The sequence below is a fragment of the Electrophorus electricus genome, chromosome 10 (assembly GCF_041902795.1).
Source record: "Electrophorus electricus isolate QZ-2024a chromosome 10, ASM4190279v1, whole genome shotgun sequence".
NCBI classification, from domain to species: domain Eukaryota; kingdom Metazoa; phylum Chordata; class Actinopteri; order Gymnotiformes; family Gymnotidae; genus Electrophorus; species Electrophorus electricus.
In genome coordinates this window covers 31,376,174-31,401,356 of record NC_137506.1, presented here as the reverse complement: position 1 = coordinate 31,401,356, position 25,183 = coordinate 31,376,174, and the positions used below count along the sequence as shown (strand labels likewise).

Genomic DNA, 25,183 nt, shown 5'->3' with positions numbered 1-25,183 from the left:
GGGACATATGAATAACCCAACACAAGTTATATTCGTGTTAGTGTGGCCATGAAAGAAAAATGGTTTTATTTGAATACTGTGTCTAGTATTTCTGGCACAAGAATCCATAAGCACGTATACAGACAGCTGGTCTTTGCTGAGGTCTGTTATGAAGGTCACAGTGACCTCAGAGTTAACCTTTAAACACCAAAACATCAACAGCGTGTTTCGACTAATTGTCTGAGCTGTGTGACGTGTTCTTGAACAGATCATGTTTACTGACAATACTATCAAAACATTGGAGCAAGGTACAGTGGACATTGAGGAAGCATGGTTAAAAATGGCATAACTGTCAAGTCCTAATCTTTATGAAATTTGCTGTAAAATACAACTGACGTTTGCAAAGCTCCAAAGATTACAACGATTTCATGTGCGCGGAATACACGTTGAAAGACAAATGTTTGCTGTCCATTTGTAAACGTCTCAACAGGAACTCCGAATCGGTTCATGTGACTTTCATATCGCAGTTGACACGGGACCGAATCAATGTTTAATAACGACTTTCCTCCTAGTGGCCAATCTCTGAACTGCAACCAAAACATGGTTTAATTCATTGCACTATGGGTGACTGTATCAAAATCACAACTTCTGGTTAGTGGTAGGTTAATCGCGATTAGGACAGAAAAGATTTGTGTGTGTGTGTGTGTAGCAGATCATTACCATCCTCTCACCACTGCCTTATGAAGGAAGTCACTGAAAATCTGTAACACTGCTTCCTTCTGTGCTTTGCCAATTTATATAACGCAGATCATATCCGCAAGAATTATAGTCATTTAATTTCTTACATTGTTATTAATGCATTGATGTGTTTACAGCATGTATAAGGATTCTTTTTCTGGGCTATGGACTCTTTATTTTTCACATGAATGGTCCTTTTGGTCATGATCCAAAACATTTTGTTCAAGTATTTACAAAATGTAAGTTTGTAAACAAACAAACTAAAAACAGGAAAAACAGTCTTTGGACTTTACATGTCACAAAAGCCTTTTCGTGGTATTTCACAGTAACATGCAAACATTTAAAAAAAAAACTTATAAACCTGCCTGTGCCACCCCCTAACAACAAAGAATGAAGTTGTTAGCCCACATTTGCATGTTTCATAATTTTATCAAATTCTGCTTCATTGCCTTCTCCAGCTCACAAGTTCGAAAAATTACAGCTCAGCCGAGCTTACCGGCGTTTCCACTGACTGCATTTCCGAGGCCGGAGGGAATGGAGTGTCACCTGAACAAACCTGGCAAGCTCTCTGCAGTTCTCCAACGAATGCCCGTCTGGCACACAGAAAACACAGCTTGCTGCTTAAAGGACAACCTTTTATAGTATATACACATTTGATCATCCCTTCAGGTAACCGTTAAACATTTAATAATAAGAGCGTCTAAAGAGAAACACTGGCTCAATCAAGAGTTTGATGAAAACAGCTGCTCAGTCTACGCCAAGCAACATCTGCAGGAATGAGAGCATAATGTGTGTATGCAGGGTGACTATTTTCAAAGGTAGCAAAGGCATAAATATACAGAACTAGTCTCTTCCTTTGAGCCACTAAACAATACAACAGAAAAACAAAAACAAAAACGAAAAAAAAAAAATGCCAACCAACTCTCCAGCTAACCATGGTTAATTCCTTTATATTGTAAACTTTGTCCATGTCCAAATGTGTGACTGACTATAACTAGCTGGGACAGAGAAAACACCTCACATGGACCCTCAGTCATGAAGAGGATGGTTAGAGGTGCAGAAGATACAGACGTGGTTTTGGACATGGCCATGGTTTACTCGTCTGAAAGCACCTTAACTTTGTGTGCAGGCATGTTCCTCTGGGCCTTAAAGCACCACAAGTTCTGCCACCCTTCTAAACTCCTCCCCTCACTCCCTCCTTTGTCATGCCCCCTCAAAGTCAGGTGACCAGCTTGGGCTCCCAGGATTGGCTGGCCATCTGTGGGCGGCACTGCGTCGTGATTGGCGGGCCCACTGGGGGCTGGCTGTCCAGACACAGACCACTGATCACATGCTGAAGCGCAGGTCCTCTGGGCTTCCATTTCTGTTGGACAGGAAGAAGAGCACCGGGAGAAATGAGTCAGTTCTGTGGGCAAACTGCCTGCCACCCACCTGTGGTAGCTCAGAGGTTACGGTACTGAACTAGTAATCAGAAGGTTGCCAGTTCAAGTCCCACCACTGCCAGGCTGCCACTGTTGAGCCCCTGAACAAGACCCTTAACCCTCAATTACTATCATAAGTATAGTTCTGCTATAAGAGCTGAGACTTTGGCGAACACCTGCTGAGTGTTTTACTATAAAATGATGTCATACATTCACGGAACACAATCCTGACCCCTTACACCGGTCAGTGCAGTAAAACCAAGTCAACCCTGCATGATGTAAACAGCTAAACTCTCTGGCCGTGCCAGAACGGAGGGAAACTGGTGGGGGGGAGTTTAACCTCAGCTGGTGCCATAAATGCCATAATATTCCGGAGCCGACGAGAGTTGGCGAGTGTAAGCATATATCATGTTGGTATGTAGAGTAGCAGGTTCTGGTTAAGGGTGAATAATGAACTTTGTATGCAGTAATTCGGCATCCGGAGCTCTCTAATCCGAGCGCTGATGAGGTCGGCTGTTTGAAGTGTTTTGGAGAGTCCCTGCAAGCCAAGGAAATATTAAAAACGTGCAGCTGTTGTTCAGTTGGTTCAAGAAGACGCTTGATCTGCATTGTTGATTATGATTTTCTGGTTATGCACATTTCTTTCCAAAAGTAAGATGATCTAACAAAGACTTGTTATTTGATTATTAAGTGAAATGATTGTAAGGGGAGCCAGATGCATTTGATTTAGAAGTAAGTGTGTGTGTGTGCACTTTGGACAGGAATATTGCTATATTCAGGGTGTGTTTTTAATATATATATATATATATATCAGTTATGAGTTAAAAAGCCCAAATCCTCTAAAAACAGGATGTGAAAGTCTAAAAACCAATTTTATAAAGATACACTATTTACTTGTTATTGGGTTGCTGGAAATACATTAAAATAATTCAGTAAGCACTGTGAGTAAGAAAAAAGTAAAACGATAACTATGTTACGTCAACAAATTTGAAATACATATGCAAGGGAAACTGAAAGCACTATTAACCTGAACTTTATCATATTACAAAAATATGTAATCGCCAAGATCCCAAAACAAGACTCATCCCACCAGAATCAGTTCCCGGGAACCCTGAGAGCCCGCTGGCTTTCACACACAGTCCACTGGGACATTGGGCTGTGTTGGATAGTGCACACGCTCAAAGACCTTAGCGCGTTCATTCACACACATCCACACACAGATCCACACATGCATGGACACATGGTCCGTGTTTAGCCCTAGCCTCCAGATCATAAATCAGGCCTGGGTGTGTTTCAGGTCCAGTGAGTGCACCGGCCACGTGATGGATGGGGGAGAGATACAGGGGATTGATGAGGCTTTACTGGAGACTTTGGCGTTTGAGACCGAGTTCGACGATAACATGCCATCCATACCTCTGCATTTTTTACCATCGCCAGACACACTCAGAGGACACAAAGCAACCAGAAAAGCACAGTTATGGATCCTTACGCTGTAAACCTGAACCTGAACACCCTAGCGAAGTTGTAGCGAATGTGAGAATGTCTGACGGCCAATGTACATGAATACAAAAACGGCTTCAGTGGCTTTTTTGATGCGTTTGGTCAGTTTTCACAAGTTCCAGCAGTGGATTCTAAAAGAACTGCTGCTAACAAAAGTTCTAAAACATAAAGCAGATTTTGAAAGAGTATCCCCCAAACTGGAACAACTTCCTTTCTCATTTAGGAAATGCTGTTCTTGGTTGGTCAGCTGCCTGGTGGTCTCCAACTAACAATAATAATCTCTCTGGCATTGGTGGTTTGGTAGGTGTCTTTGGACAGCTTGCACATTCTGGTCCTAACACTGCATAAGTTAGTTTGGGACATTTTACATTTACAGCATAGTTGATGCTTTTATCTAAAGCGACTTACAGTTCTGACTGAACACAACTTGAGTAATTGAGGGTTAAGGGTCTTGTTCAGGGGCCCAACAGTGGCAATTTGGCAGTGGTGGGACTTGTACTGGCAACCTTCTGATTCCTAGTCCAGCACCTTTACCACTGAGCTCCTACTGCCCTGTTACTGGAAGTTACTTTAATGTGTTGGCCACTGCAGCAAGCAATTACAGACATCAGTGCTCAGGCCTGACGCTGGCCTGATGCCTCTCTGTTGCTTCTCTGATGTCTGTGTGACACCTGACGCCTCACCAATGCTGGCCTGACATCTCCAAGACGCCTCCCAAATGTCTCCCTGATGTCTCACTGACATCTCCCTAACACCTCCCTGACACCTGTGTGATGTCTCCCTGGCACCTCCCTGATGCCTCCCAGACATCTCAATGACTTCTCCCTGGCAACTCCCTGACACATCCCTGACCCTGTGTTACTTCTCTATGACACCTGCATTACGTCTCCCTGACGTCTCCCTGACGTCTCCCTGATGTCTCCTGATGGCTGCCTGATCCAGGTGTGCTTACCTGTCTGGACTCTTTAGGGCTGCAGGGCTCCAGCCTGACCTTTGACCCTGAGGAAAAGGCTGTGATGGCCAAACACAGGTCCTGCTGGCGGATCTGTGGCTCCATCAGAGTCCATTTCTGAGCAGAGAGATGAGACCGAGATGGTGAGACTGTGACCGACAGCTCCGCCTCAAACACACACACACACACACACACACACACACACACACACACACACACACACACACACACACATCTGACCTGTGAGGCAGGTATGCCAGATCCACTCTTACACTCTGCTAGTCTCAGACTGTCTGAGTTGTGGCTCTCCAGACAGAGCTCACCCTGCTTCAGCAGGCTGTACGTCACCTTTTGCTCCGGGATCCTGCCATACAAACACACACACACAGACACACACAGACACACACACACACACACACACACACACACACACACACACACACACACACACACACACACACACACACAGAGAGACAGAAGTCACGAACTTTAGGATCTGCCAGTAAACCCTCATTATGGGAGGTCCAGAGATTGGCTGACTCACCTGAGCTCAGGGTACACATTCTCCAGATACCAACGGAAGGAGTTACAGTTCAGTTTCCTCCTCAGTGCCAGCCGATCGGCAATACTGTGGAGAGACAGAGAGGTAATAACGGATTAGACCTGCTTTGTGAAAACAAGAGGACTTTAAAAAAGATGGCCGACCTTCCGTAGGCTTTGCCCTGCGCAGAGGGTCTGGCAGCGTAGTAATACTGCTTATACTCATCCATCCACACCTCTGCGGCTCGCCGTGTGTTTCTAACACACACACACCCAAACACACACACACAGAAGCAAACAATAACTGAAAGGCATGGCTCCAGTGTCCATAACAGTATCACTGCATTGTGCTTTTAACATAAAGTTATTGCACCACTCACTTGATGTAGGTGAGAGCGTTGCCTTCTGGGAAGTCGTATGGGTGGCGTTTCCGGAAAACGTGGCCCACGCGACTACAGGGTAGAATTTCCAGACTGCCCCCACACATCCACACTCGAAACGACAGTTCTGTACAAGAGCCGAGGGGAAAGAGAGAGACAGAGAGAGAGAGACAGACAGACAGACAGACAGAAAGAGTGGGAATTTAGGGTGGTTGATGATGATCATTTCTTATGTATGAAGTTACACTACATGGTCAAAAGTATTGGGACACCAAACATATTTGGATGCATTGGAGTGTGTCTGTGAGAATTTCTGCCCATTATATCCAGACGAATGTTTGTGAGGTCAGGCACTGCTGTTGGATGAGAGGACCTGAGTCACGATCTCTAGTTATAGTTCATCCCAAAGGTGTTCGATGGGGTTGATGAGGTCAGTTGTGTGGGCCAGTCAACATCTTTCACACAGACTCACCCAACCCTGCCTTTATGGGCCGTGAGTTGTGTACTGGGCCGACACAGTCATGCTGGAACAGTAAAGGGCCTTCCCCAAACTGTTGGAAGCACATGGTTGTCCAAATGTCTGGGTATGCTGATGCATTAAGATTCCCTTCACTGGCCCCTGAGAAACCCCCATAGCATTACCCCTCCTTCACCAAAACGTACAGCTGGCATGGTGCAGTCAGGCAGGCGACGCTCTCCTGGCAGTCAATAAACACAGTCTCGTCCATCATACTGCTAAACAAGAAAGCATGATTTGCCAGAGGAGTCTGGAACTCTGTAGTTACAGAGTCAGGAAAACATTGGCGAGGTTTATGCCCCAAGCCACTTGTCGACCCCGCTCCGCAACGTTACGAGCTACTGTGGTTGCGCTCACTTTTATAACACCACTCAATGTTATCACAGAATATCTAGGAGGGAAGAAATATCATGAACGCACATGTTGCAGAGGTTCTGTCCTGTTACAGAACCATGCTGGAATTCTTTGAAGCGCATTCTTTCACAAATGGCTAAATGTTTGATTTTATAACCCCTGTGGCAACGGGACTGAATAAAGCACCTGAATTGATTGTTTAAGAGGTGTGTCCCAGTACCTTTGTCCATATAGTGGTGCTAATTCATGTCTGGAAATTGCTCACTGCAGTAAAACTACACTCAACCACCTATAGTTCAACCTCCTGCCTAGTGAGAACTGTAAAGTGTGAAGTCAAATTCCAGCCAGAAGAGGGCTCCACACTCACACAAACCCATGCGCAGGCACACACACACACACACACACACACACACACACACACACACACACACACACACACACACACACACACACACACACACACACACACACATATCCTGCTCTCATAGCTGCGGATCTGAAAGACACTTCCCGTCTGAAGTTCAGTCAGTTCTGCCCTGGGCAGGTGGCATTAACCTGACACATCTTGTCGTCTGAGGACAGTTCTTTATCAAAGCTGCCAGATTTAGCACAAGTCTAACAACATTTCTACTTTCCAAAGAAAAACACACTTGAAAAAAACACGTAAAAACTCTGGAAGAACTGGATCGAACAGACACATTCCTCTGTCTTCGTATCTGTCTTCAAATGTCTTCAAATTTTAAAACCAGTATTAAGAATCACTTTATCATAAGTCTACCATTATACAGGGATTACAAAAGCCATTATACCACATAAATGAAGATGATAATGACCTGCTGCTTGCCAAAAACTAAGCACACATTCCCCTCCACTGGTGAACCACAGATCTCATGCCTCTCAGCATCTTAGAATATTTGTTGAGACGTTTCTACTATCTGAGCAGCTACAGGATGTCGGATTCCTCAGAAATGATCACTCAACATTAACACTCAGCAAGGCACTACTGCCCTGTCATGGGCTTTCTATAAGGTGGGGGGGGGTCTTATTGTAAAGTGGTAGCAGCACAACATGGGTGACAGGGACTGGACCTCCGTGACGTGCAGACCCTCGTGGACCGACCCAGGTCCCTGGCCATCAGGCTCACCTGGGTTGTAACCAGCTTCACCTGTTCACGCCCCCTCCCTTTCTCCTCTAGTGCTTCCCACCCATATGCCATCTTAGATCGCTCAAAGTAACACAAACTCCACGTTGGGTACCGAGCAGTTTTCTTCCATGGAAACCATGCCCTTTGATTTATGTGTGATGCTGCTTATTAATGGCTTTTAGGTTGTTTATTTTGTAATTAATAACCATCAATAAAGTAATTTAATGAAAAAAACATATACAAATAAAACTACCTTAAATTAAACCTTGAATAAGGGTAGTCTTAAAGTAAAGTGACATCCTCTGTTGTTTTCATAATGGTAGTATATTCCGCTCCTTACAGGCTAAGCAATAGCTAATGGCCTGTGTTTAAGATCCACTGTATCTGTTGGTGTTATATAACAGCATAACAACCGCTAGTAAAGAAATGTGGAAAATCTGAAAAAAAAGCAGATTTAGAAATGTACAGTAACAGTGATTAGGTAGATATTGGAGAACACGTCTGAAAATGTGTTACACTTCACTGTCTGTCCGCCTCTCTAACACAAACAATCTCTCAAACAAAAAGACCCTCACCAATGTAAGGCACACCTGAACGCCAACCCATCTGTTGGAGATTAACGTTGTGCAAGATTTATTTAGAGACATCACCCCATGTCACTGATGGTATATAGGTGTTATATACTGATGGTATATAGGTGGTATATAGGTGTTACACTGATGGTATATAGGTGGTATATAAGCTGCTGTTGCTTAGTCTTGTCAGAAATTTCTAGCCAGATAAAATCCTATTTTTGGTTCGGCCAGCTGACCCCAGCACGCTGTAGACAGCTGTGTTATCCGGGGGTTAAGAAAGAGTTCAGGCAACTCACCAAAGTTCTCCCCTCCCCAGATATCCATCTGTGTGTCGTACTGGCCCAGGTGGTTAAACCAACTCTCGTCCATAACGAAGATCCCACCAGCGATTACTGGTGTCCTGAAGGAGCATACAATCATGTTTAAATGGAAGAGAGGGAGCGAGATAGAGAAAGAGAGAGAGAGGAAGAGAGACAGAGACAGAGAGAGGGAGAGAGTGGAAGAGAGAGAGAGAGAGAAAGAGGAAGTGAGACAGAGAGAGGGAGAGAGTGGAAGAGAGAGAGAGAGAGAGAGAGAGAGGGAGAGAGTGGAAGAGAGAGAGAGAGAGGAAGTGAGACAGAGAGAGAGAAAAGAAGAGAGACAGGAGGAAGAAAGAGAGAGTTGAGAGATGCAATAGAGAAATTAGGTTATAATTCAGTTCTTAGAGAATGATGGGTATGGAAAGAACAGGGAGTGTGTGTGAGAGAGAGAGATCTTCACCTGATTGGCTGAGTAGGATCATTTCTGGCCATTTTCTGCTCTATAGGTATTTGTTCCCATTTAAAATGCAGACTCCAGTCAAACCCTGTATGGGAAGGGCGAGAGGACAACCTGGGCTTAGTCTGGATATTACGTCCTACGTCCTGATCCCGTGCTTTCACACGCTGGGAGACGACGGATTATGTCCTCACCTCCTCTGAGGTCAGCCGAAGCAGCCAGGTAGGCAAAGTTGTCCAAGCTGATGACATCGATGATGGGGCTGACCACCCGGGTGCGGTCCTGCAAGGGAAGCACAGAGGCCAGTGGGTAATCCCTCATCTCCGCTACTTGCTGTGACATCACGGTCAGTACCAGAGACCTGAAATCGGCCTCTTCTCAAAGATGACTCGGTTTGGGGCCTTGTTGGGGGTTCATGGCGTAAACGACACCGCTGGCGCCGGGTCTCCTCGGCACCAGCTCACGGACTAAACGCTTACGCCGTTTCTTGGTTTCAAATCCATGTTTGTAATGTGTGATTAGCAATGTGACTGTGCGTGTTTGCTGTTGACACGGTTTCACTCCGTAACACGTTGTACTATTCTGACAACACAGATCTCTTCATTCAGTTCAATCTCTCACAAGATCCTGGTGTGATATTGATTTTGTTCTGATTTGGGAAAAAATACCAATTACCACATCAATATGGCTTATAAGAGACTTTTCCCTGACATTTGGTGCACTGCGACTGTGTATATGTACACATATTTAACCTTTAATCGGTACACCATCACCTTACACATATTTAACCTTTAATCAGTACACCAGTACCTGCAATCATTGCCAAAAGAAGTCATTTGGACAACAGACTTCTTCTCGTAGGCAGAAGAAACTGAAGGTAGTATCACTCCCCCCAGACTGAACTCCAACTCCCAGCATTCACGTGCTGCCACCTCTCCTTTCACTCATTCTGGTTCCACCAATCATCACACCCTTATCAGATCTGCATTCCTGGACTACTGATTGTTCTCACCTGTTTGTCATTAGTTGTGTCTATTTCTACCCCTCCAGTTTGCTGTCTTCTTTGTGAGGCTTTGCTGTGATGTGTGTGCATGTGTGTGCATGTGTGTGCATGTGTGTGCATGTGTGTGCATGTGTGTGCATGTGTGTGCATGTGTGTGCATGTGTGTGCATGTGTGTGCATGTGTGTGCATGTGTGTGCATGTGTGTGCATGTGTGTGCATGTGTGTGCATGTGTGTTATTTGTTTCTGTCTGTCATTCCAGTATTATGACTTGTTCTGGTTTTGGAATATCATCTCAGCCTTGTCCCTACCTGGTTTACTTGCTGATCGGAACCCCGAACCCGGATTGTACGTTTACAAATAAAAGCAACTCTATTTTTCACATCTGGGAGCGTCTGTCTCCAATCTGGTTCATGACGGGGGAGACACACCAAATGACATTTAACAAAACACTGATTAAGAAAATTAATAATTAGACATTGGATTCATTATATTAATAAGATTAACCTCATTTTTGTTACAATCATTTTACCCCTTTTTTAAAGTTTCTTTAAATAACATTTTGTGTATTAACATTGTGTTTCCTTACTATTCAATGTTCCATGAAGTCAACTCATTTCAATATTTTAACTTAAGTTTTGTAGTTGAGACAAAAGCATGTTTTTCAGTGTTGTAGGGGCACACACGAGCTTGCCAGCCTGCGCAAGATTTAGTAACGTGGGCTCCGGTCACGGAGCGCTGAGAGCAGGACCAGCACACGAACCCTCCACAACTCCCTTCCAATCTCAGCAACAAAAGGGCTCAACTGTGCTCTCGGGTCATCCTGTTCATTTTTTCTTCTTTATTGAATTATGTTTTCTTTCCTCCTCCTCTGCAGTTCTGGCTCTCTCTCTCCCTCTTTCTCTGTTTTGGGTGTGTGACTCTCTACTTCAGTTTTAGTGTAACACCATCCTGTGTTCTAAAAAAGCTACGAAACCTTTGTGGTGTTGTACCCACATACACCCAGAAGAGGCGGATCACTGTCTCTCTCGTGGTCTCTCTCAGTAGAGCATATCTCTGTTCCATGCGACTATGTCACTACCTCTGCTGGCCAGCCTACTCTCTGTCAGTGTGTGTGTGTGTGTGTGTGTGAGTGGTCAGGCGGAGGGCATGTCTTTCAGTATGGATCGCTAGTTTGCTTGTGGCCCAGGGTCCCCTGACCTGCATGTCCATGGTGATGGGATTGATGAGGACAAACAGGTCAAGAGCTCACTCACACAGCATACTGCCTGTGTGTGTGCGTGCCTGTGTGTGTGTGTGTGTGTGTGTGTTTGTGTGTGTGTGTTTGTGTGTGTGTGTGCATGCCCATGTGTGTTTGTGTGTGTGTCTCTCTCTCTCTTTCTGATGTGTGTTCAGACAGAAGTGTGTACCTGACAGCCGTGTCTGACGTGTGTTCAGACAAGTGTGTACCTCACTGTCGTGTCTGATATCCTGACATCAGATTCTGCTCCTGCACAGCGTGAGTGTAGAGGTACCAAACGGCTTCTTCCCTCTAAATGTTTAGCTGCACATCAGCTGCACATTAAGGACTTTAGACAACGAATCAAACAACTGAAACGCCTGTTGGGCTCCAAGAACACCTCGAGAAAACGCTTGGATCGCTCTCTGGGGAACAAAACTCATCTTTTGGCAAGTTTGTCAAGAGAGGAAAGACATCTCTCTCTCTCTCGCTCTCTCTCTCTCTCTCTCTATCTCTGTCTATCTATCTATCTATCTATCTAGCTAGCTCTCTTTTTTTGCTTTCTCACAGGAAATACAACTCAAAGCCATGCTGTACTGAGGCCAAACTTGAGTAATAAATTTCAGCTAACACACAAACTTTTAAAGTGCTATCATCTGTTACAGAGGTACACAAGTGTGTGTGTGTGTGTGTGTGTGTGTGTGTGTGTGTGTGTGTGTGTGTGTATGCGTGTGTGTATGTACGCGTGTGCATGTGTGTGTGTCTGTATATGTGTGTGTGTGTGTGTGTGTGTATTTGTGTGTATGTGTGCACATGTGGGTGCATTTGTGTGTATGTGTGCACGTGTGTGTGCGCGTTTGTGTGTATGTGTGCGTGTGTGTGCACGCACGTGCATGTGTGTATGTGTCTATGTGTGTGTGTGTGTGCGTTTGTGCGTGCGCATGTGCATGTGCATGTGTGTGTGTGCATTTGTGTGTGCGTGCCTGTGTGTGTATATGCGTGTGTGTGTGTGCGTATATGTGTGTGTGTCTGTATATATATGTGTGTTTGTGTGTCTGTATGTGTGTGTGTACGTGTGGTCTGTATGTGTGTGTGTACGTGTGTGTGTCTATATGTGTGTGTCTGTATTTCTGTGTGTCTGTATGTGTGAGTGTGTCTGTATGTTCACATGTGTGTCTGTGTGCGTTTGTGTGTATATGTGTGTATGCGTGCACGTGTGTGTATGTGCGTGTGTGCATGTGCGTGTGCGTGCATGTGTGTGCGCATTTGTGTGTATGTGTGCGTGTGTGTGTCTGTGTTTTTGTATGTGTGTGTGTATGTCTGTGTGTGTCTATGTGTGTGTCTGTATGTGTGCGTTTGTGTGTGTGTGCGCGCGTGTGTATGTGCACGTGTGCATGTGTATGTATATGTCTGTGTGTGTGTGTGCGTTTTTGTGTGCGCGCGCGCGTGTGTGTGTGTGTATGCGTCTGTATGTGTGTGTCTGTATGTGTTTGTGTGTGTGCGTTTGTGTGTATGTGTGTGTATGTGCATGCGTGTGCATGTGTGTGTCTGTATGTGTTTGTGTGTGTGCGTTTGTGTGTATGTGTGTGTGCATGTGCATGCGTGTGCATGTGCGCGCATGCGTTTGTGTGTGTGCATGCATTTGTGTTTGTGTGTGCGTGTTGTGTGTGTGCGCACGGGTGCATGTCTGTATGTGTTTGTGCATGTGCATGCGTGTGCGTGCATGTGTTTGTGTGTGTGTGTTTGTGTGTGTGCACATGTGCATATGTATGTGTCTGTGTGTGTGTGTATGTGTGCGTGTGTATGCGTGTGTATGCGTGCACGTGTGTGTCTATGTGTATGTATGTGTGTGCGTGTGTGAGCGCGTGTATGCGTGTGCGTTTGTGTATGTGTGTGTGTGTGTGTGCTGACCTGAACACATACCTCTTTGACCCTTTGAATCATGGGCTGCAGCCAGTCAGTGTTGACCTCACAGTGACTGTCCAGGAAGGTGAGGATGGAGGCAGAGGCCACGCCCGCCCCCCGCACCCGTGACCGGATCAGCCCTAGCGACAAGCACAGACAAACGGCTTCGGCAACCAGCTCCACCACGTAGTCCCACAGCTCCAAGCAGTCATGTGTGACGCCCGCTCTTCCAAACAGGCATGCATTCAGCTCACGGTGGAGTGATGCAGAAAGATCGAGTTACAACCTTCGTCTCATCTGCTGATAATCAAGTAATGAAAGCACTACAGTCTACTCTAACGACGCAGGTACGCCAGCGGGCCGAGTTTCACCGCGTCTCCCATTAACACTCTTTCTTTTCAAAGTTCCAGGTGTGGCTGTTGAATCCAGACTCAGCCTCAGTGTTTTTGTCTTATAAATTACTGCTTCATTTTTGAAGTGTGACACAAATGTTGGCACAGTGTTGTACAGCTGACCTTTCCTGTTTGAGAGGAGGAGGAGACTCCAGGAAGGAGAGCTGGCCAGGGGACAGAAACTCGCTGCCTCTCCATGTCCCCTAGCCTCGCCCCTAACCACACCCCCAGCCCCAGCCCCACCCCCAGCCCCACCCCCAGCCCTGGCGCACCACTCACCCTCTCTGCGTTCGTTCCTCAGACAGTGCACCTTTGGGATCTGGGACAGCAGCTGGCAGTCCTCAGCTAATGAGAGAGGGGACACCAGATTACACCAAACACACAGAAAACACACACCTGGGGCGCAGGACATGTGCGCGCACACACATTAGTTGGGGAACAGCAGTGCACAGGGAAACTGGAGGACTGGAAACGATACGAAGAAAGAAGGAGAGCTGAAAATATGCATATGAATATACTGGCAATAATTTTGGTGAATCCGAGTCTGTGATATTTTGTGAAAGACCCCTATGAGATTGTTGACAGTGTTTTTGTTTTGTCAGTGTTTTCAGCTCTGAAAGTGTTTCGTAATTTCATTTCCAAACACAGCTGAAGATTTAGGAGTCAGTTGTGGAATTGTTAGTGAATCCGATTCTGTATGGACTGAGGACATTTTTACATCACCAACGTCCGTAAGACGTAGAACAACTTAAATGGACGTATTTTACCTTTTTATGAACTTTTAGCATGAAAATCACACACACACCTTGAAGATGCAAAAACCACAACACCAAGATTCTCCATGGAATGCTTCATTAGATAACAAGCTTCATTAGACATCGTATGGCTCCCTTTAAAGAGCAGGTTAATAACCAGCAGGTTAATGCCAGCGTGCAGTGACTCATGTCCAGACAATATCACAGAATATTTTTACATTTCTCTTGAAAAACAGCCAAACACAACATGCATATGCACCCGCACCCAGACACACACACATGCAGACACACACACGCAGACACACACACACACACACAGTTAAATGACCGACAGCTAAGACTGGCCTTTGAAAATGAAAGATTAATGACACTTACACTCGTACTCCACAGATCAGGCAAATCTTGCCCTGAGAACTCTGACCAGTACCGATGTTCACCCTGGTCATTCACACACAATCATCCAAGTGTGTGTCAGTGTACCTTGGAGCGCAAATGTGTCTGGAATCTCTTGGTGTTCAAATGTGTGTGTGTGTGTGTGTGTGTATGTGTGTGTGTCTGTGTGTGTGTGTCTGTGTGTGTGTGTGTGTGTGTGTGTGTGTATAATAATAAGACAGAGATGTAGTAAACTGGATAACCCTAAGGGAAAGGACAAGTGGACACTATGACCTGCCAGGACAGGCGCTGTGTGGACTCTGACAGCCAAATTTCACACCACATGTTCATCTGCATGTCTGTCCGCATGATGAGCATATTACTGATGAGGCACAAGACCACGAGGCAGGGATGGAGAAACAGAGAGATTGACAGGCAGGAACACAGAGGGTAGAAACAGCCAATCACGTGCTAGAAGCAGAACAACATGAAAAAGAGTGTCAGAGAGGGAGACAGAGGGATGTGTGTGTGTGAGTGTGTTCCTACACCCACTGAGGTGTGAGAGAAAGCACTCTGCAGGGTGAACATTCCTGTGCCCCCACAAGTGCCAAGGCCTGACGTGGCACCTGCAAATGCCAGGCTGCAAGGCAGCGGGTAGGTCTTCTAGAGCACGGCGCCACAGCTAGACCTGCCATCACCGCTCTACCCGCCCTGCACCTTCCGCTCCACCCGCCAATGCTGCTGACAGAGCAGGACCGCAGGCAGGCCAGCCAGAGCTGGGGCTCATTTGCAAGGAATAAGGAGTGTGGCTCAACAGACTTGCACTCTTTCACACACATGCACACACACACACACAAGCATATGCACGAGCTGTGTTTGCAATCAAAACCTGCGCATTCTAGTTACAAGCCAATCGTAAAAAGTCCTCTGTGTGTGTGTGTGTGTGTGTGTGTTTGTGTACCATGTGGTGATAATTAAGAGTGCTGAAAGAGTGCTGTTTATTCTCTAAGCGAGGTCACTGCACTGATTTGACTTTGCTAAGACAGCAGGAAATTGACTGTCAATACCGTCCAGACATGCCTGTCCCTCACAATGTACTAAGATGTTCAGTTCAGATGGCGGAGTTGACGATCTCTTCCACGGCTACGTTACAGTCTGCCGTGTCATTGTGGGGGAAGAACTGCGCATGTGAACATTCTCTAAATAATATCACAGATCAGTTTGAAAATATCAACAACGTTGGTACTTCCCCATGCGTTTGTGTATGATTTACTCACGGTCAGAGCTGAAGTCATCGACAAGGATCATCTCCTGAATCAAGTGGGCTGGACTTCTGACAAGTACACTGTTAGCAGAGAGGAGCGTGTCAGCGCGTAACAGCGTGTGTCAAGTGTGTCAGTGTGTAACAATGTGTTTCAGGTGTGTCAGCACGTAAAAACGTGTGTCAGTGTGTGTCAGGGCGCAACAGCATGTGTCAGGTGTGTTAGCGCGTAACAGAGCATGTCAGCACGTAACAGCGTGTCAGTGCGTAACAGCATGTGTCAGGTGTGTCACCGCGTAACAGCAAGTGTCAGCACGTAACAGTGTGTGTCAACGTGTGTCAGCGCGTAACTGTCTATCTGAGGGTAACACCTGTCTAAGGAGTTAGTCTCCCCCACTGCAATATTAATGAAACGCCGCCTTCAAGGGCACCCTGTGTGTCATGTTACCGCAGCTCGACTGAGTGGACAGGTCAGGTCAGGTCACGGGGACAGGCAGGACTGTTACCTTTTGATGGTGCGCAGCAGGGTGGAGCGGGCTTCATTGTGGAAGGTGATGATGACACTGGTGGAGGGTAGGTCAGGGTCAAAGGTCACTGAGGCGCACCTGAATGACGGCAAACGTGAGACGGCAAAGGCATCATTCTATGCAAATGTCGCGGGGGCGTCATGCGTTAAAATGAAACATCAGGACAAGGAGGTCACGTGACAGGTCAGATTTCAAACGCTATATTGCCAAAAAACAGGAATACTTCAACCATGTGCTACTGCGATTATGTTGCTAATATCTATTGGTGCACTTGCGTGTGGGAGTGAGCGAGCATGACCTGTAGTGGCGCGTGTCTCGGATGGACCGCTCACTGCCCAGACGGTCACTCTCCTGCAGGTTGAATGCATGTTCCCTGTAGGGGTCGTCTCCTGGGCGCAGCGGTTTACCCAATAAATAGGCCTTCTCATCGAAAGTACCTAACAACTGACCCTGTGGCTCCCCCCGTGGAGGGTGAGTTACCTGACATGGAGACAGAGAGAGAGAGAAGGGGGGTGGAGAGAGAGAGAGAGGGAAGGAAAGAGAGAAAGAGGGAAGGAGAGAGAGACAGGGAAGGGGAGAGAAAGGAATCATAAAAAATCAGAGAATAAGAATTCTGTGTCTGCTGAATCAGGTTGTGAAATGGCGGCGTTAAAAGTCTTCACAAACCACTACAAGATGCAAAATTGACCTTCTATTTGTTTTTTTCTTTTTCCTCAGATGTCTGATGCTTTAGACAAACGTGTCTCTGGTCGGGGTTTGTTAACAGCTCCAGCAGTATCGCTACCCTGACACCATGTGTGACTGATCTCAGTTTCATACCGGGTCGAGTGTCAGGAACCAAGCTGCGCTTCAAAATCTCACACAATGTTTTTCCCCTCAAACTTTCTTGTACTTGTCTGATCCAAAATGTGTGGTGTGAAGGAAAATGATATGGTTACCAAAGAACCCAGAAAACTGATTTTAAGATACGAAATAATAGTTTCTGACTGTGCTATAATACACCATCAGTACGCGTCATGTGTCTTTCCACGTACTTCAGATTATACCACACAAGATAAACAGGAAATGCTGTTAATAATGAAAAAAGGGTTCTTAATAAATTCTGAAATGTTTCACATTTGACAGAATGATAAATTGCAATTCAGTCTGCAGACTCAGAAACACTAACCAAGCGAATGTAAACAACAGGGCTCATTATCCCCCGTGTTTACATAAGCAGGCTGGGTACACATTAGACACAGCAGCATGGGGGATGTGAATGAACTGTGATGCCGGCCAGCCCCCGGGGACGTGGTCACATGATACCCCAGAGTGTACGGTTAGTGGAGCAGACTGGAAACCAAGGAAGAACGCAACCCAAAAATATACAGACAATGTTAAAAATGGCCCTTATGATGTGGAAGGACTGAATAACTGTCAGGTAGACAGACAGAGAGTCAGACAAACAGACAGACAGACAGAGAGTCAGGCAGACAGACAGACAGACAGAGGGTCAGACAAACAGACAGACAGACAGAGAGTCAGGCAGACAGACAGAGAGTCATGCAGGAAGAGCGTAAGGCAGTCAAACAGACAACTAGGTAGGCAGACAGTCAGGCAGGCAGACAGGCAGAGCGTCAGGCAGTAAGACAGCCGGGCAGTCAGACAGACAGACAGATGAGATGATGTAAAAGCTGCATCAAAGGATGAAAAAGTCAAAGCTGAATAAAAAAGGGGCGTGACCTTCTTCACCTCCACGTTATTAACAAGCTTTCGGGAAAAACTGAACTCACGTGCACATTTTCAGACGCTATGACCTCACTTTCCATTACAGGGAAGAAAAGAAACTTTGGTTGTTCTGAACCTGCCAGCTAGCACAGAGCTTCATGAGGGACTACGGGGGTCTCTGCTGCGTGTGTCTCGGGATGGCCTGCTGCCTGGGCTGATCAATATATCCAGTCTGTCATTACTTCTAAATGACTGAAAATGAGGCCATTTCCTGCAGCCGGCCTCTGCAGCTTTCAGACAGATATTTTTATACGCTTTACTTTGTTACTAACCAGACTGTAAAGGCAACACTGTGTTGTTTGCTCCATTCAGCAATCTGAAGGCAAACCTTCACTCTTTTTAACCCCTAAAATCTTTATGTCTGTCTTGATTATGAATATAATTAGACGAATGTAACCTCAGCCTGGCAAGTGTAAAACCAGGTGCACATTCATGTCACGAGCACTCATGCACCATCACTTTCACTCGCTTTGATTCAGCTGGACTCAGAAGCACCTGGTCCAGCACATGCCTGGGGCAAAACGCAACGTGAAAGCTCAAGATGACAGAAGGTTAACTCTGTCAGTCCTGGGAGAACAGAGCCTGCTGTAGAGTTTACCAGGACGGTCAAGACAACAGAGGGAGATCGAGTTCCATGCTGACGTTCTTAGTACTTCGCGTTGCGCGTAATTATCCGTCTGTGGGTGATCCTGGACTGGGAAGCAAAACACAACCAAGCAGAAAGGATCCATGTTCTACGAGACATGCAAGTTAAGACCCTGGGAGGAGAGGACTAAAAATAAAATAAAATAAAAAGACTGGCAATTGACTTACTCAAACAACCAGATGCGAAAATATGAAGAAAAGTTTCATTTTCAGTGAAGAAATATTATTTGTAAAAAATATCATTATAACAAAAATGAATTAATAGTGTTGTCCGTAATATTTTAATCAAACAAAACCATACATTTGTAATAATTAGAGTCTGTGCAGTCACATGAAAAAATTTGCTGTTATTAACACATTTAGATGAACCTGTTATATTTTTACTGTTTAAGAGCTCGCAGACGCTTCAGGGTTGTTTCATGGTTTCCACCCCAATATCAGAAAAAATCTCCAGCAAGCAAAGGTGAAATTCCTGATTACATTCAGAAATTAGAGAAACTATAAGTGAAAGTCTATTTAAATTCGGGAGAAGTTGATCAGACTGACCTGAAAGAAAGAAATAAACAAACAAACTACCTAACAAATAAACAAAGACACTATTGCACAAGCACAGAGATCCCACCTCACTGCCAAATCACGTCTCACCCCACACAAGGTTGTAGAGCAGTGCAGGACACAAACGTGTTGCAGTCTGTAAACCTGAGAGCCTTCAGAATGAACCGCAGCTAAAAACCCGTAAGGCAAGACAATCTGACAATTTCATCTCATTTCAAAAGCGGAGCAGGCGCAGCCAAAGTTTAAAAGGCAGATCAGATACCAAAGCAGCAGGCTAAAGAAGGGGTGTGTGTTACAGGCAAACACATCCCTAATTAAACCAGAGCCGCACTAATCTGGATTACTGGATTAAACCAGACATGCTAATCTGGATTACTGGATTAATCGGGCCACATGATAAGTGAACAAGGAAGGCAAAGCACTGAACCATACTGGCACTGAAGGAGTGTACCGTCCTCCATGAGCTGTCATAGCAGGATAATCCACAGCCTATTACAAACCTATTTAACCAACATGTTTACAAACTGGAAGATGAAGCATAAAGTGTTTTTTACTTATTCTGCACAAAACGTGTAGAATGAAGAATGAAGACAGGCAGTCTATAGACAGGGCAAGGAATTATTTATAGTGGTACAGTAACCGTTTCCATGCTGAATCCACATTATGTCCAAGGTAAACGCAAACATATGCATGACTAATAGATTTATTTTGTTTTTTGTCATGTTGAGCCGTAATTATTCATAACAATAACTGGAAGGGAGAGTGCTGCTCTGTTGCTAGGGAGCACTAAGATGTGACCCAGGACACCCACTGCCCCCCCACCATGCCAACTCATTCTCACACACACACACACAACCACACACACACACCCACATACACACCCACACCCACACACACACACACACACACACACACACACACACACACACACACACACACACACACACACACACACACACACCCTCCCTCCCTCTCTCCCTCACATTCAATGTGATTTCAGTAATTGATAAATCCAGATCGCATCTCGGCTCAGGTCACGTTATTGATCTGTCCGCACGTGACACTATTTGAACTCTTGAGGTCAGATATGAGATCGGATTTATTTATAGAAATGTATTTAGAGTAATTCCCAATAGACAGATTTTTTTTTACATTTTTTTTTTTAGCTATTATCTATATATAATTTAAACAAACTAAAGGGAAAACATTGCTTGCAACAGCCAGATTATGACCAGATTTAGGCACCCATGTAATTAATCACAGACAATAACAACAAAAACAGCATAATTGCATTAGGTAAATATTCAGAATACATCTCGAAAAAACCTCCAGGCCAAACAGATCAGCCGTCCTGGCGTTATCAGATGCGCCAGGTCGCGTTGAAAAGGCAAATGTCCCCCAGGATTTAGATGGGATCTCAGTACCGCCAGGATCTGTTCTGAGATCCCACACCTGTTTGATGTTCCGTCCTGGCTCGGTGGGATACGACAAGCTCCACTAAATGTAAAGTAACCCTGGCCTTTCCAAACTGTGCATTCCTCCACTGTATTCGTTTCCATCTGAGTTTTTGCTAGCGCTGCAGAGCTTAAACGGGTGAGAATAGTCCGTCACTGGAGAACATTTCTTCTGTCCCTGCGCGGAGAGCATCGAAACTTGCAGCCCAAAACCTGCAAAGCGGCGACTTCAGCACTTGGGTAAAAACAAACAAACAAACAAATGTCTACACCGCTCTGTTTATCTCTGACGTCCGACCAGATGGGGACTCAGGCGGTACACAATATCAACTTTTGGAAAACTATTTATTCTCCTTGACCCGATGAATTTGACATCCAGCCGTCAAGCGGGAGCAGTCGTGTCAGCAGTCGCGTCTCTCGAGCGCAGCCGACACAGCTCTGCTCTGCGCACGCAGAGAAGATTTGGGCTGCGCTGCTGTATGACTCGACCTCGAGTCCCATTTAAATTAAGCCCAAATTAAAAGTTTTTTGGAAACTGTCAACGTGCGCGACAAATTATACGAATTAAGCGTAAATGACGCGTCGAAGGAGGGGGGCTCGTGCCCGGCAGAACTTGTCTACAAATATTCTGCGTGCTTGATCATAACTGCACCGAAGCGTGCGCCAAAACGGTGCGTCCAAACGCTGGCAATTCCGCAGAGATGATTCCCAGAAAGCACGCAAGCACACTTCAGTGCTTGCACCTGCATCGATTTTACGGAAAGCCTGCTACAGGGACATAATATCGCCATCGGACGCTGCACAGGGTGCAACATCAAGTTACAGTTACGACGGAACCGACAGCATATTGCTTCAGAGCGCCCCAAAAAATGGATGTGTCCTACATGTCCATGTGGAAAAGCCACCTCAGGCCAACGTCTAATGAGAGAAGGTGCTGCAACGAGAACACGCGTCTCGAGCTGTGCATCACTCTAGCGATTATCAACATGCAGAACACACCTCCCTGCAGCTCACAGCGTTAAAGCACCGCAGCTCGTCTTAACGTAACTCCCCCGCCTCCCGTTCGATCCCCGTCCGTCACTTACGATAAGTGCAATAGTCCTGTCCTCGCGATGTATCTCGAGCCTGCTCGAGGCGGATTTCGGCAAATGGCTTTTCACGCCGGCAGCTCGCGGCTGAGACGCCGAGGAGGGAGATGCGCGCGGCTTGTCCTGCCACAGGTAATAGAAGGTGCCCAGGATCCAGGCGACGGTGAGAATCGCAATGGCGTTGGCCCTGATCCTGCGCATGGTGTGTCCATAGGGAGTGCCTCACAGCTGTGCCTGAGACGTACACGGCTGGTGCCAGCTCTGCTCGCGATCAAGCGTTTTATTCCCGCGGCGCGCAGCCCGGAGAAGCCTCGCGCAGAGGTTAACAGTCTCTCCGGTCGCGAGCTATTCCGGCTGAGCGGACATCCCTATAGAATTTGCCGCGCACACAGGACCACGGTCCTAGCGCCGAAGGGTTCGTTCGTCGCGCCCTCATCACTAGCGTTGTACGCTGTTCTACACATAAAATACATAAACCACGTAGCATGCGTAGTTAGATTGTGTTATAGACAGATTATAGTAATAATTGTTATGGATCTGGAGAACTTTATTATTGTGAATGAAAACGGATTCAGCATTCGTAGTTTGCCCTATATGCAACATCAGATATCCAAATACATCTTTTACCAGACTACTGTTGTTTTGTCTGTAAGGATCTTTTATTGGTCTGCTTCATAAGCAAGGCGATCTTTCCTACATTTCAAAAATTCACATTTCTACTTTCTACTGTTATTTATTTTACACCACAGTTCAGTTTAATATCGCTGATGGAGGTACTGATTTTTCTTAATTAAATTAATATTACAGTTTTATATATCAAAATATTCTAATGTGGAAGAATCTGCATATCTAATATATATATTATTATTGGCTCCTAATGCTATTACTTTGCTCCACTACTAATAACTTAATAGAATAGACATGAGCTTCTATTCATACACAGTGAATTATGTTCATATAACAAGAGATTCATAAACAGTGGCACTAAATGGTGTGTGTAAAGTTTCATGGTCCTTTTCGGGGCGGGGGCGGGGGGGGGGGGGGGGAGTAGGCTACTGACTAGTGTATTTTCTGTCTTTTTCTTCCCTTTAAAATATTCAATAACGTGCTGCTGGCCTGGCGTCATATGCTCCCTGGACAAGCAGAGACAAGGCCCTGGCAGGAGGGGTGTGTCAGATGAGAAGGTGATTCGCCTCTGGCCAATCACATGACACAATGATGGGGGATTCATGGGTTTCTTCCTTCATACATAGTTTTTCATTGCAGCAGATCCAATTCAAGACTCATGGCTTGTTGAGGCTTGCTGCGCGCCAGTCTTATAAATGACAAACGCTGAGATTTGTGTTAGGAAAACATCTACAGACCAGGATGCAGCCACTCCTACAGATTCAAGGAAGATTACACACGAATCCTCAAAGATTAAGACTCAATGTGAAAGGGGATTTCTCTTTTTGAGTTATTTTTTCATATGAGATCATTGTAACTCCACCTCCAAAGGCCCTGTAATACCCCACAGCTGTTAGAGCCACATCAGACACACCTTTGCCAAGTTTTTAAAAAGATATTTAAAACACTGAACATTTGTAAAATTAATTATTGTGATTGTTAAAAGGCTATCACCTACATGCCACCAGTGTCTTTCTTCCTACATTAAAGTGGAGTAAACCGTCTATGTAAAACCTGACGTCACATCACCACAAGAAGACTGACCTTCAAAAAAGTTTAAATGATGCACTTATTTTTCTGATGGGTGTAACAGACATTCAGTTGAGCTGGCAAACATGCAATAATTTACTTTAGATAACCATGTCACAGTTAAACATTGAGCATCTTCCATTGTCACAAGCAATTTCATAATTCAACATGTAGCTAATAATTGCACAAAAAAAAAAATATTCTCATTTCTGTGCTACCCCATGACTTCATAATGAGGAATTACCATTTTCTCTTCCTGGCTCAATTAACATATGCCTGCTTGAGGTAATTGTTTATTAAAGCAGTTTCAACCGACGTCTTACCCTAAACCATATGATTTCAGCAAAGCAGTGCGCTGTGAAAAGATGATGGGACACAGGGACAGACACAACTGCTAGGTGCTTCTGCAAACATTTATAATCACTGCATTTAGGCAGATCCAACTTGGAAAAGAAAGTGTCTAAAAGACAGCAGTGGAGCATTTCGCATGCAAGACCCCATCTGGCCCTTAAAGACATAATGAACCACATGAACCTGCTAACTCCTGACGGAGGCCCTCCTCCTGTTTCGGGTTCAGCTTCTAAAACCTTGATTTCCCAGACAGTAGCGAAACAAAGATAACCGCGGCACAGATCTTCCTGTCTTGCTCAAGCACACAGGCAAATTCCAAGCTTAGACAGAATTCCTGTATATCAACAGTGGAAACACCCAAATTCCATAACAGTGGACAGTGAATATTTTCACTGTTGCAAGAGCTAGAGACCAGAGGAAACATCTCCAATCTCACAAACTGCTCAGCCCTAATGATAACTGGCCCACTGATCTGAAGAGGAAAAAATGAGTGCTGACAATTCCTTGTTTTGATAATTACAGACACAGCCTTCACTCTTGACTTGAATGTTTCGAGGCGTGTTGTGATGGTCTGTGTAGGAGCTGTAGTCTCTTGTGGATGGAGGAAAAGCAAAGTGAAGGAGGTGTGGGTCAGTGCCGGGAGGTCACTGTGAATGATGTCAAGCCTCTCTTGGGGATTTTAGTTAGTTTGGGTTGAAGCAGAGAGCAGACAGGATTTTGGCATGTGGCTTTTGCTTTTATCCAGAGCGACTTACAAAAGTGCTTTGTCATTTCCTCATAGAAATCATCCTAGCCAGTACAGTAGGTTAGAGTCCAAGATACCTGTGAACAAGAATACTGTAGAATACAGGGATCACTGCTGATGAAGTACAAAATACATATAAACTCTAACGGACAACAATCAGTGTAATAAACAATTACTAGAGATAGTCAACATAGGAACAGTCAACATCAGTGCAATAAACATCATCCTACGATAAATACCAGTGTGTTTGTTAGTCAACACCTACATTTACATGTTCACGACGCAGACTAAAGGAGAGAAGATGCATTGCAGCCAGTAGTCCAGAAACAACATGGGTGCTGGTTCTGCTCATGCAACAGTTTGGTTTATTGTGCGATATGTGAAGAACACATGTCCTTGTTCGAGGGTTTTGTCCACTTTGGCTATACTTTAAAAAAAATAAAATAAAAATTAAAAAATTAAAAAATCCACAACCTGAAGTCTGGCTGGCAGAAGGGAACAGACAAGTCTACAATTACCAGCCTGAACAGCACTCCTTTTTCATGGTATTTATTATTTTAGCACCAGACTTCAAATGGACAAAATAAAACAAAC

At 45.2% G+C, this 25,183-nt stretch overlaps 1 protein-coding gene across 1 annotated transcript; it reads right to left on the bottom strand.

Annotated features, from left to right (window-relative positions):
- Positions 1-797: 797 nt before the first annotated feature.
- On the bottom strand, positions 798-22,177 carry galnt16 (UDP-N-acetyl-alpha-D-galactosamine:polypeptide N-acetylgalactosaminyltransferase 16). Its single transcript, XM_035533139.2, has 15 exons — positions 21,796-22,177; positions 16,588-16,769; positions 16,269-16,367; positions 15,779-15,846; positions 13,654-13,719; positions 13,001-13,122; positions 9,051-9,138; positions 8,860-8,944; positions 8,397-8,500; positions 5,511-5,637; positions 5,296-5,388; positions 5,135-5,218; positions 4,831-4,954; positions 4,591-4,707; positions 798-2,080 (listed from the first exon to the last, which is right to left on the bottom strand). Exons 1-15 carry the CDS (start codon positions 21,997-21,999, stop codon positions 1,937-1,939), a joined length of 1,707 nt encoding a protein of 568 aa, XP_035389032.1. The 5' UTR covers positions 22,000-22,177; the 3' UTR covers positions 798-1,936.
- Between the last annotated feature and the right edge of the window lie 3,006 nt (positions 22,178-25,183).